The 13755-nt window shown below is 35.8% G+C and overlaps 1 protein-coding gene across 1 annotated transcript in view; it reads left to right on the top strand.

The window, feature by feature from the left end:
- Positions 1-12909, top strand: part of LOC107757625 (programmed cell death protein 4-like) — a 17875-nt gene extending 4966 nt beyond the window's left edge. Inside the window, exons 3-12 of the mRNA XM_016575161.1 lie at positions 2033-2332; positions 3059-3156; positions 4202-4315; positions 5317-5538; positions 6789-6886; positions 7121-7235; positions 8744-8851; positions 10314-10424; positions 11814-11953; positions 12038-12909. Coding sequence (XP_016430647.1) covers positions 2033-2332; positions 3059-3156; positions 4202-4315; positions 5317-5538; positions 6789-6886; positions 7121-7235; positions 8744-8851; positions 10314-10424; positions 11814-11953; positions 12038-12089 — 1358 coding nt within the window. The 3' untranslated portion in view covers positions 12090-12909. The remainder of the gene's footprint in view (positions 1-2032; positions 2333-3058; positions 3157-4201; positions 4316-5316; positions 5539-6788; positions 6887-7120; positions 7236-8743; positions 8852-10313; positions 10425-11813; positions 11954-12037) is intronic.
- The last annotated feature ends 846 nt before the right edge of the window (positions 12910-13755 follow it).

The raw sequence follows: 13755 nt of genomic DNA, 5'->3' as shown, positions 1-13755 counted from the left end.
TGGAGTAATGATGATGGAAATTCAGCTTTGCATCACAGAAATAAATTATATTTTAAAGGATATTAAAATAGAAACCATTATTTTATATTGTAATAACATTTTGCAAGATTACTGTTTTTTTCTGTATTTTTGATTAAATAAATGCAGCCTTGATGAGCAGAAGAGACTTCTTTAAAAAACATTACAAGTCTTACTGATCACAAACTTTTGACCGGTAGTGTAGGTTGAAAGTGTGTCTCTGTTTTGCATGCAGACAAATTGGATATTATATGAATAGCTGCCTAACTGTGGATCCCTGTATTTTTAATTCGATCATTTTTATTAGTTTTTACGGTAACACTTTATTTTAGGGTCTCTTAACTAGTTGCTTATTAGCATGCATATTACTAGATTATTAGCACATATTAATGCCTTATTCTACATCTCTAACCCTACCCAATACCTAAACTTAACAACTACCTTACTAATCATTAATAAGCAGCAAATTAGGACTTCATTGAAAAGTCGTAGTTAATAGTTAATAAGTGTTCCCTATTTTAAAGTGTTACCGTTTTTATTTAATGTTACTATTTATGTTTCTTTTTTTTTTTGTTTATTTCCAGTTTGCAAGTTTAGTGCGTTAACTATCACTTAGATGCCAGTGCAACATTTCTATTCCTCGTGTCTAAAGTTTAAGCTGTTAAAAACACAGAGAAGTCGCATCGGCGTATAAATCACATTTTAATGTTGCATTCAGAAATAATGCGCTATATAAATAAACTTGGGCTTTTCTTTTTCGGGGCGAATCCAAATGTGTGTATTTTGTGTGCTTGATGTTAATTGCATCATTTAAATCGCTTTGGAATAGAAAGTGAAGCACATTTCATATGTTAAAAAAACCTGACTTATATTCCCAGAAAATATAGGATTTTCTTATGATGAGTATTGAAATATATTGGGACACACTGCTGCATTAAGTGCATGAATATTCTTCTTTTGTGATCCATTAGACGGGTTTGGAAAGACTCAAAGGGGGAGTGAAAAAGCTTGAATATCTTGAATTAAGATGGTTGCATGCTTTTAGGGCTGAGAACTAGAACACTGTTTTTCAAGGTTCATCAGATGTGAACATGAGAGCTGAGCAGGTGTGCAGGAAAGACAAACATTTCTCCATAAGCTGATTGATAACTGATTGAACGATGCATTGTAAAAATGTCTGTGAAATATCAAGACTGTGAATGTTTAGTTCTAGTCGTATGCCTGATATATGATGTGTGAAACTTATTTTTGACATTTAAATGGCAGACGTTAAATTGAGAATCTTTGGAGCTAGAATTTTTTTTTTTTTTAGGAGCCTAGTTTGTATATTTATGTTTATTATTTTACCGTGCACATTTGTTGTGTAAAGCAACGTAATAAATGAGGAATTTGAAACGGTTTCGTAGCAGAAAGTCTTAGAATCATAACGTGACTGTTGCATGCATTGCAAAAAATAAACATGTGACCCTGGAGCACAAAAGCAGTGTTAAGTCGCTGGGGTATATTTGTAGCAATAGCCAACAATACATTGTATGGGTCAAAATTATAGATTTTTCTTTTATGCCAAAAATCATAAGGATATTAATTAAAGATCATGTTCCATGATTCAAATTTCCTACCGTAAATATATCAAAACTTAATTTTTGATTAGTAATATGCATTGCTAAGAACTTCATTTGAACAACTTTAAAGATGATTTTCTCAATATTTAGATTTTTTTGCACCCTCAGATTCCAGATTTTCAAATAGTTGTATCTCGGCCAAATATTGTCCTATCCTAACAAACCATACATCAATGCAAAGCTTATTTATTCAGCTTTCAGATGATGCATAAATCTCAATTGTGAGAAATAGACACTTATGACTAGTTTTGTGCTCCAGGGTCACATATGTCAGCTTCTCAAGTTATGCCTCTTGATTTTGCACTGAAACACAAGACGGAAATCCAGAGGAAGAAGATGAGATTTTAGGCCGTTCTGTAACCAGCTGTCCGTTGGCTCTGTGTGTGGCACAGGTGTGTTCTCGCTCGAGCAGAAGCAGCATGAGGAGGACAGATCTTACGGCAGCGAGGATCTGAATGAGCTGGAGGTGAACGGGAACTGGACCCCTCAGGAAAAGGCCCTGCACGAGGCCCGGCTGAAAGCTAAGGCTAAGCGGCGCCTGCGTAAGTCATCGTCCCGTGATTCCACCCGCGAATCTCTCTCGGACTCGGTGTCAGGAGAGCCGACTGCTGATCCACACAGCCCGAAGGGCAAAACTGCTGTAAATGACCGAAAGTCACGGACCGGAAAAGGCCGGGGACTGCCCAAAAAAGGTCAGATGTGTTTTTTTTTCAAATGTTCTAATTTTTATAGTAACTCGAGTTATTTGTGTGATGTGATGAATCATGATGTAGTTAGTTTTGCTGCAGAATCATCCTAAAATGTTTTCTTTTTTTATACTTTATTATGTCTTTCAATTCAAACATATTTAATACAATTATTATGCAAATTAAAATGTGACCCTGGAGCACAAAACCAGTTATAAGGGTAAATTTCTCGAAATTGAGATTTATGCATCATCTGAAAGCTGAATAAATAAGCTTTCCATTGATGTATGGTTTGTTAGGATAGGATAATATTTGGCCGAGATACAACTATTTGAAAATCTGGAATCTGAGGGTGCAAAAAAATCTAAATATTGAGAAAATCATCTTTAAAGTTGTTCAAATGAAGTTCTTAGCAATGCATATTACTAATCAAAAATTAAGTTTTGATATATTTACAGTAGGACATTTACTAAATATCTTCATGGGACATGATCTTTACTTAATATCCTAATGATTTTTGGCATAAAAGAAAAATCTATAATTTTGACCCATACAATGTATTGTTGGCTATTGCTACAAATATACCCCAGCGACTTAACACTGCTTTTGTGCTGCAGGCTCACATATCAGATGTAACAGTCACCTCTTCTGTTGGATAAATGCTTCTATCTCGAGGTCTTTCCTCTCTGTGTTTTGCCGTTGTCTGTCTTCACGGGTTGTTGTTGTGAGCAGGTGGAGCGGGAGGTAAAGGTGTGTGGGGAGCAGCGGGGATGGTGTATGAGGTGGAGGAACTCGACGCTAACGACCCTAACTATGATGAATCTGCACAAGTAAGAGCACACCTGCCGTCACATGAAGAATTCTAGTATACTTCAGTTTATGGTAAACAGTGTTTCCCACAGGCTTGCACTCTATTTGTGGCGGCATATATATGTAAACTCACATTTGCGAGTTATGAAGTCAGAATTGCCAGATATAAACTCACAATTCTGACTTTTTTCCCCCGGAATTGAGATATAAACTCACGATGGCGAGAAATAAAGTCCAGTTCCGAGGGACTGTCTTCTTACAGTTGCAACTTTTTATCCCACATTTCTGACTTTGTTCTCACAATTACGAGTTTCTATCACGCATTTCTGAGAAAAAAAGTCAGAATTGCAAGATGTAAACCCACAGTTGCAAGAAAAAGAAAAAAAAAAGAATTGTGAGATAAAAAGTCGCAATTACCACCTTTTTAAAAAATTTTATTCAGTGGTAGAAATAAGCTTCCACAAATATCCAATTATTATTATTTAACTTGCACTGGAAAGGTTTCCGCGACATCTCGAAAGATCTCGACAAAAAGTCTCACGATTTATTTTCAGAACATGATGCATGATGGGATACACTTGGCCTGGAATGTGGATTTAGTGCGCGCTTACTTCCTGTTCCTGTAGTATGTGTGGGTTATAAATGAAAAGCGTCACAGTGTTTGCAACAGTTCTCTGATTTCCGTGAAATCAAATTAAATAAGCAAATGAAAGTATAAAAGCTATATAATGCACATGCATGTGTGTATATATAGAGCTCATGTTTTCAGCTACCAAATCAAATATAGTGACATGTCAATAATTGATTCCTGCATCATGTCATCGTGACGTTGATGTTTGCAATGGCATGAGGGTGAGTAAATAATGACAGGATTTTTATTTTTGAGTGAACTGTTGCTTTAAGAATCGGCTGGCCGTTTTCAGATAGTCAGAGCTGAAAGTGGTTCTGGCAACCCTGCTGTTTGAATGTTGCAGTGATGTTAGTATGTACTTGTTGTCCCCTTATTTTTTCCTCACGTACAGTAAAGGTATTTCTCCCAGTGTGAGACTTTCGTTTGTGTTTCAGGGAGACACGGTGTATGCCACGGTAGTGCCAGAGCTGGACGAGAGGGAGCTCGAGAAGACCATCAACCCCATAGTGCAGGAGTACTTTGAGCACGGAGACACTAAAGAAGTGGAGGTGAGCTGCAGCTGATGAGCGACGATAAACAACAGAGCCTTAGTCTCAGAGTAATGTAGAGGAGAAGATGCTGAGACTAAACATTCACCGTATACCATTAGAGTAGTGCTTCTCAACCAGAAACACAGCTTTAGAGTCAACTCTAAATCAAGTTCTTAATTTAATTCACCATCTTAAGATCCAGGGTTGAGCTCGGATAAATGAGGATGCCTAATTTTAACAGTGATTTCCCGTTTGTAACACTGACTAAACAAAAATGTGATTGTGACTTTTTTTATCTTGCAGTTCTGACTTTTTGCAAGATATGCAAACTCGCGATTGTAAGTTATAAAGTGAGAATTGAGATATAAACTCGCAGTTGCAAGAAAAAAGTCAAAGTTGTGCGTTTTTATCCCGCAATTCTGGTTTTATAACATGCGGCTGCGAGTTTATATGTCGCAAATCTGAGAAAAAGGTCAGAATTGCGAGGTATAAACTCAAATTGTGAGAAAAGAAGCCAGAATTGGGAGATATAAAGGCACAGTGTAAACTCACAATTCTGACACTTTTTCCAGAATTGAGATATAAACTCACGATTGCGAGAAATAAGAACTGTCTTCTTACAGTTGCAACTTTTTATCCCACATTTCTGACTTTTTTTCTCACAATTACAAGTTTCTATCACGCATTTCTGAGAAAAAAAGTCAGAATTGCAAGATGTAAACCCACAGTTGCAAGAAAATAAAAAAAGAATTGGGAGATATAAAGGCACAGTGACCTTTTTTTATTTTTATTCAGTGGTGAAAACCGGCTTCCATAATTTCTAGAGTGGAACAAGACATATTTTTTTATTATTACATTTTGTAGTTATGCCCATCTCTGTTTTATCAGGTAGAAATTGGGGATAAAAATAACAACTGGAAAACAATCATGCAAGTTAATAGGTTTAAAAGGAGAATTCACATCCCAGCTGTCTTCCAGAGTTGAACTTTTGATCAGTTTTTTTCTCTTTGATCTGGTAGATGCTGCTCAAAGAGCTGAACTTGGGTCATCACAAGTATGAGTTCTCGTCTCTGGCTGTGTCTCTGTCTCTGGAAGGCAAGGCCAGCCACAGGGAGCTCACATCTCGTCTGCTCTCGGACCTGTCTGGAAAGGTGCTCTCGGAGAGCGACATGTCTCGTGCGTTCGACAAAATGCTGAAAGAGCTGCCAGACCTGATCCTGGACACACCGGAGGCCCCACAGGTACAGCAGAAATATCTCAAACTAATGAAGTCCATGACACAAGAATCAGCACTCTGCCTGTATGACTGTGGAACATAAGAGCACTAAAAAGCCTAGCCTTTCTTTTAAATTGAATGAAAGTGTGTGTGTACACTACTAAGATTTTTAATGTTCTGTTCACCAAGCCTGCATTTTATTTGATCAGAAATACAGCAAAAGCAGTAATATTGTGAAATATTTTTACTATTTAAAATAGCTGCTTTCTATTTGAATATATTTTAAACTGTAATTTATTTCTGTGATGCGCAGCTGTATTTTCAGCATCATTACTCCAGTCTTCAGTGTCACATGATCTTCAGAAATCATTCTAATATACTGATTTGCTGCTCAAGAAACATTTCTGATTATTATCAATGTTGAAAACAGCTGAGTATAATTTTTTCAGGTTTCTTTGATGAATCAAAAGTTCAGAAGAACAGCATTTATCTGAAATATAAATCTTTTGCAACATTATAAATGCCTTTATCATTACTTTTGATCAATTTAAAGCATCCTTGCTGAATAAAAGTATTAATTTCTATAATTTCTTTCCTCCAAAAAAAATGATACTGACTCCAAGCTTTTGAATGGTAGAGTGTATAATGTTACAAAAGCTTTTTATTTCAGATAAATGCTGATCTTTGGATCTTTCTATTCATCAAAGAATCCTGAAAAAAAATTAACTCAACTGTTTTAAATATTGAAAATAATAATAATAATCAGGAATGTTTCTTGAGCAGCAAATCAGCATATTAGAATGATTTCTGAAGATCATGTGACACTGAAGACTGGAGTAATGATGCTGAAAATACAGCTGCGCATCATAGAAATAAATTACAGTTTAACAGATATTCACATAGAAAACAGTTATTTTCAATTTAAAAAATATTTCACAATATTACTGCTTTTGCTGTATTTCTGATCAAATAAATGCAAATCAAATGATTTGAATGCTAGAGCTAAATAATCATCATTTTTACCCTTCCAGTCAAATATTGCGTTGCAAACATCATTACTGGCTTTAACTTGTCAATGCTGGGAAATGACCATGGTTTAAGTGAGATGATGCACGGCTAGCTGTGCATTAAACGATTTTAATGCACTCGCTTTGCATCAGGTGGTTCTTTGCCTCCATGTCGTGCATTAAAATAATTTTAACACACAGCAAGCCGTGCATCATCCCTTACATCAAATGCATTCTCCATATTACATGCATCCTTTCCTCTCTTCAGATGCTCGGTCAGTTTATTGCACGAGCCATTGCTGACCACGCTATACCCATGAGCTTCCTCGACTGCTACAAAGGCAAAGTAGATTGTGACCATGCCAGGTGAGCTTGATGTGACTTTGACTGGATATTCGCCTGCAGTCTTAGTTGGTTTTTCAGTAAGGTACTGAAGTGGTGAAACGGTGCCGCCGTACACTGGCTCCTAGAATGAATATGCAGTTGGTTTTGTCTGATGTGTGAAAGCAGACGGAATGAGCTGCAGCTTTGTTTCTGTCTCGTCTTCTACTCTTCCCGCTGATGTGTTCGTGTTGTGTTGTGTTCGTTCCTGACGGTCAGAGCTGCGCTGGACCGAGCGTCGGTTCTGCTCTCCATGAAGAGGGAGATCATGCGGCTTGATAATGTGTGGGGAGTTGGTGGAGGCCAGAGGCCTGTCAAACATCTCATCAAAGAGGTAAGCTGGTCTCTCCATCAGTACTGCTACACAAAAAACATCTGTATTTTTTAAATTAAAGCAATAAGCCCCGTGAAGCCGTGGTTTACAGTGAATTTATAACAGCTAAAGGGCGTTGTTAGGCACGAGTTAGAATATAAACCCCCTTATCTGTTATAAATTCACTGTAAACCACGGCTACACGGGGCTTATTGCTTTTATAAAACGGTTATTCCATATACGTAGTAAGGTTTCACAAAATAAAACAGAGCAAATAAAGTGTAATGATATTAATAAAAACAGTATTCTTCCACCAAACAATGTAGCTCCTCAGAAACAGTTGTGGTTGCAACAAAGTGGTTGCCGAGCAACAGACAAACGTAAACAAAGGTGTATGTTACTTTGTAGAGTCATTTACAACAGCTTCGAACGCGGCTCAGCCAATCAGAATCAAGCACCGGAACTATCTGTTTTATAAATTTTATTAGATTGTTATATTTTGTTTAACCCTTGATATAAAGTTATAACAACATTAAAAATGTTATGTTGATAGATTACTGAATTAATTAACACTTGATGATAATGTGTTAAAACAAGTCTAAAAATACATGATCTACATGTTGAATTATCATTGAATAAAATGGAATAGGCTAATTATAGGTTTGTAAACATTCGGGATGCGCTCGTTGCAGAAAACACGGGAGAGATAGCCTTTACGGCTAGAGAAGAATAAAAGAAGAAACAACTCGTCATTCTCTCTTTTTCCCCTCGGCTCAGAATCATGAGTTTATATCCCACACTTCTGGCTTTTTTTCCTCAGAATTGACAAACGTGCAATTGTTGAGTTGAATCGAGTTATAAAGTCCGAACTAGGAGATATAAACTTGCATTTGCGAGAAAAAGCCAGAATTGTGAGATAAAACAGGTAAATGTTATGTAAAATGTTCTAGGTTTAAATAGTATTTCATGCTGTAACTGTAATACAATATGTCCACTATGAACAGCATGTGTGAATATTTTGTAGAGCTTTTGTTTAAATCAAATTTATGCTTTAAAAGTAGAGTAATCATAGCAGGTTTCATCCATAGTCTGTGCGTTTAAACGTCTGCGTTTAGCTTCAAATGGCGTCTTCGACGACAGTATTTTATAAAAATTGATTCTGACTGATTCTGACATCCAAAGGCACAACAATAGATTTTTTTCTCTTATTCCATGGATTTTACCCGTTTCCCTCCACTTGTTCCCAGTGTTTTTCTGCTACCACAACTAGTGACGTCTACTCTAAACTGGTCTGTAGAATTAGTAATGAAAGGGTTTTTTTTCATTCAAGTGTCATAATTAACATGCATAACCTAACCTAAGATTAACCTAATTTCCTTTGGTTATAAAGTAAAGTTTGAGGTAAATAATCATTCAGAAAGCTATATATATATATAGCGTTTTGTGCAAGACTTGCTGCCAAAATCGTGTTGCTCCAGTGCTTTCTGATTAGCGGTGCATCCACATGTTACGCTGCTGTTTGTTTCCAGATGAACCTGCTGCTGAAGGAGTACCTGGTGTCAGGTGTGCTCTCTGAGGCCGAGCGCTGTCTGCGAGATCTAGAAGTGCCACACTTTCATCACGAGCTCGTCTATGAGGTACGGAGTGGGAACAGTCAGCAGTTATTACATTATAAGTAAAACTATGAGAGATGAGAGAGAAATTCAAGCACTTTTCAATGACTTTCAACTATTTCCAGCACTTTTTTAAGCTCTAAAAAGATCCAGTTTAAATGTTATTTTTAATGGGATGACCAAAATATAATTTGTGGAAAACAAACACTTATTTAAAATTAAAAAAGACATCAATTTACCACTATAACCAGTAGATGGCAGTATTAGCTTATTAGTCATTAATTTCCACTTTTCTGCTTTATATTTTGATATTATCAAATCACTATTATACAATATCAAATCATCAAGAAATCAACTTTTGCATTTTTGTTTTTGCATATGAAGTAAGAAAAGTCACAAAAACACAAACGTTTCTTTTAATTTGCGACAGAATCACAGATAAAGTGCAGAGCGCTCCTTTTATAATCACTGAAGCTGTCGGTCAGTCCAGTATAATACTATAAAAGAATAATGGTGCATTTAATAAGAGTAGAATATAAAAAAATCTATACAAATGTATTTGTTGTTAATACATTTTGTATGCTTTGCCATTTTGCCGCTGTTTAATGTTGAGTGACAGATCGCTGTAGCGCCTCAGTGAACTGATCATCTCCTCCACTTTATTACTAGTTATAGCACAAAATAAACATGACTAAACATCCGAAGGCAAGTTAAAAGAAAGAGTACAACTTTACAATCCGTATCCTGTCTCATGTAATCGCTCAATCAGTGTTTCAGCCGCGCAAAGACGTCAATATAACGGATTTTAAACAATGACACGCAACGTCACATTTACCTCAGAAAAACATATTCGGTGAGCATAAACTCATTAGCCAGCTAGAAAAATAAACTGTAGAGAGGGGCATTTTGCTAAATATATGCACCATATAACATATTCATTATGCATTTTACTGTTCTTCAATGTTTAATTTATGTTTGAATAAATCCATCAAGTTTTTATGACAGCCACCATTGTTTATATTTAAAAAAAACGAAAGTCAATTTTAACCTTCAATATTATAGTAATGTAGCACCAAGTGACTCTCGTGTATATTTTGCAGCATTAGTTGAGAGATTTGTTTTCCTTGAGAAAATTTGGCATGTACTGTACCTGATATATATCCAAAATAATCCATATTGAATCGAATCGAATTGGTAATCGAATCGAATCGTGAAATTTGTGTCAAAACCCAGCCCTATATGCTTCCCAACTCAAGCTCTGCTTTACTGTCAAATGAATATTACTAAGAAATAAACATAATTTTATTAGTAACTGCACTTACTAATGCAAAACAATAGTCATTTATGATTAAATTAGCTTTATTTTTACCATCCATTTTCAACACAAAGCCCTGTGTTCTGTGATACATTTGTGTTGATGGGTCGCACAAGAACTTTCTCTCTGGTTTCCGGTCGTTTTCCTCATTTGTTTTTGTGGTTGGTGTAGGCTGTGGTCATGGTGCTGGAGTCCACAGGAGACGCAGCGTTACAGATGATGGTCAAACTGCTCAAGATCTTCTGGAAAACTGGCCTAATCACTCTGGACCAGATGAACAGGGTTTGTGCTCACTCTTTATTATGTACTTTGGTGAGTTGCGATGCAACAGAAGTAGAGACAGATCATTCCATCAGTGTTAAGAGTAAAGCATATAATCAAAAACGATGAAAGCTAGGGCAGGGACTTGATTGGGATTGATTGGTTTTTGGTTGGATGGAGTTTTGAAACGCTGTAGAGGAGTCTAAAAGCAACGAAGTCATGTAGTGAGGGAGAATATTTGATTTATGCATTCATTTCTTAATTTCCCATATTTGTAATGGTCTGGCTTCAAAGAATTGAAATGTAACTTTTTTTCTTCTTCTTTGGAAAATCAATGTAATACATTTTTGTTCAATAATATATTTTCTGTTTCATTTTGTATTTTGAGAGAATGTTGTGTTACCGATTAATATTTATGCAATAATTGTGATTCATTTTTCCCATTGGAAAATAATACCTTTTTTTTAAGAATTATTTTTAAATGAATGCCATGTTTCAGGTTAAAATAGAGACTAGCTGTGCACTTTTTTCTGCATCATGGCAGATTTGTAGATTGTAAATGGGTCAAAGACGTTATCCGCATCAAAAGAAATTTACAAAAGTGATTATATGTCCATAGAAAGCACATTAAATGCAAATAAAGTGTCTACATTTAAGGTTTAAAATATGTTTTTGAAGAATAAAATGTCAAAATTTGGTTGAAATATGTTCCATTGTAATTCAGCGTAACACTTATAGTTATGTAAAAATTCAAACAACATGCTTATTCTGACCGGTACATATAAAAGAATAAGCAAGCATATTACATTTTATTGGGTTTTAAATGAGTAAAAAATGATTATTGACAAATGGGCAAAACCTAGGATAGTGGCAAATTTAAAAAATTTAAAATAACAACTAATTAGTATTTGGGGTGAAAGTAATTAGTCTTTTAATATGTCATAAATTGATTTTTGTTGTAAATATGCCTGACAAGTTTGTTACACTGAATGACATTTTAGTGGGTGTCTTCTGTAAATCAGGGGAAAATGTATGATATTTATTTTTTGCTCAGAAAAACAAAAATACAATTACATAAATTTTTACATTTTTTTTTTTTTTGTAAAAACAACAATTTAAAGCAGTATTGTTTTTATGCTTAAACCCTTTTTCGTCTTTGACCCACATGCATTTTTTTTTTTTTTTTTGCATTTTCCCCCCCATTTCCATTCATCTCCTATGCCGAAGACCACAGATGTGTTTATTTTTTTAGCCTTTTCGAATCATGCCCTCATCTTTTGCTTGTGTTCATGCACCAAACGGCATAAAAGTCACCAAGCTTCGTACTGTTCCGATGAAGCTACGATTTTTAAAATGTCAAAAGTGACCAAAGAAGCCCAGAGGTTTACAGGGCTTGTGTGTTTTACACAGGGCTTCCAGCGTGTTTATGACGAGCTGCCGGAGATCAGCCTGGATGTGCCTCATGCGCACTCCATTATGGAAACCTTTGTGGACCTTTGTTACCAGGAGCAGGTCATCACGAAGCAGCTGAGAGACTCCTGTCCAACCCGGTCAGAGAACGTGAAGACTAGAGGATATTCACTTTGAATGGTAATGCACTAGCGGTTTAACAGATGCACTCTTGTGGCCAACAGGGGGCGCAAGCGCTTTGTGAGTGAAGGCGACGGAGGGCTCGTGAAGAGCTAGACGGATCTGGAATCTGTTCTGACTGTCCTCATCCTCCGAGAAAACAAGATCATCATGCAGAAGAGCAACAACTGAGAAATGCTGTTCTCTCCTCTGTTGCAGGCTTTGTTTTCTAATTGTTTGTGAATTTATGCATGCAGCGTGAGCGCTGCGGCGAAGGAAAGAAATCAGCAGCTTCCGATGGCCATGCAATACAGTTTGGGTTGAGGGATTAACATTGCATTATGTTTCCAGCTTCAGTTGTTGATGTTCACAGGTGTTCACTAGTTAGTGTTCACGGTGGTCTCTCAATGCATTTTTTTTTTTTGGCATGCAATGCATAAAATATGAGCACCTAACGGAAGGTATTAAATATTGAATGAAGTGCTTAGTCAAACTCTTGGGCTGAAATACAACATTTGATGGGGTCACGTCTATTGGTTTTCATTTTATTGCATGCTTATCTTTAAATTTGTCTTCTTGTTGCATATAGAAAACATACCCACGTTTACAGATTTGCACGTTTCTTGCAGATTCTGCTTGTTTGGTTCTCGGTGCTTATTCCTGATTTATGTCTATAATGAATGACAAGTGCTTCTGGCTAGTTTTGACATCAAGAAGGGCTTTTGTGTGTTTCAGCAGCCAAAGAATGGAGGAGAGAGCCTCTCAGAAACCGTAAACTGGAAGGAAAGGACTAATTTAACCAACAGGGCTTTTGTACATGCGCTCGGTCTTTCTATGTTAGTTTATGGGACACTTTTTCAAAGCAGAAACATATTTTTGTCAACCAGCCGTTCCAGCATTTGACACTAAAATTCAATAAAAATTCATATTGCTCATATTCACGTTCCTGTGTGCGTTTATTTACACATTTGTTCTTGATATAGAGACTTGTGTAAGACCTTGACCTCGAAGGAAAAGCAAAAATTAGCCTCTTTGCAAAATGTTGAAATGCAGTACTGTTTTGAAAGTATATCCACAAGACTTAATAATAGTTGTAACGTGAATCTGTTTTATTAACTAACAAAAGTTTTGGGGTCGGTAAGATATTTTAATGCTTTGAAAAATGTCTCTTAATCTCACTATAGGTCCTACTATAAATAGTAATATTGCTAAATATTTTGACACTTTAAAATAATAGTTTGCTTTATTTCTTTAGTGCAGGTGAAGCTGAATAATATCCTGATTTAGTGCTCAAGGATCATGTCTTATTACTAAGAAATTTCCATCATATTTTTAGTGTAATATTTTGTATTTTGAGAGGATTTCCCGGTACTAAACAATATTTACCTCTAAATTATCAATCACTTATTTCCATTTAATATAATACAAATAATATAAAAAAAACATTTATACTATGTTTCAACTAATGCAGTGTTTGTTAAAAATAGACATTTAATGAATAGAGGCACAATTCATTAAAGACACAATTCTCCACTAAATTCCACAACAGCATCAAAAGAAATCAAATTAGAAATGAGTTATTAGCCGTTTTACATCCGATCACATTATTGATGTTAACAAATAAATCAGACAATGCACCAGAAATGAAAATAAAATCCCGAGCTTCAAAAAATGAATCTTTTGATTATCCATGCATCTTTTTTTTGCATCTTAAACAGTGCGTATCAAATCACGATTTCGAGGAATCTTCATTGTATTGCATTCTATGTTTCCTCCAGAGCTT

Source organism: Sinocyclocheilus rhinocerous, unplaced genomic scaffold (genome assembly GCF_001515625.1).
Source record: "Sinocyclocheilus rhinocerous isolate Xijiao unplaced genomic scaffold, SAMN03320098_v1.1 scaffold323, whole genome shotgun sequence".
Taxonomy (NCBI): domain Eukaryota; kingdom Metazoa; phylum Chordata; class Actinopteri; order Cypriniformes; family Cyprinidae; genus Sinocyclocheilus; species Sinocyclocheilus rhinocerous.
The sequence above is the reverse complement of the archived record's forward strand: the minus strand, read 5'-3'. Positions and strand labels throughout refer to the sequence as shown.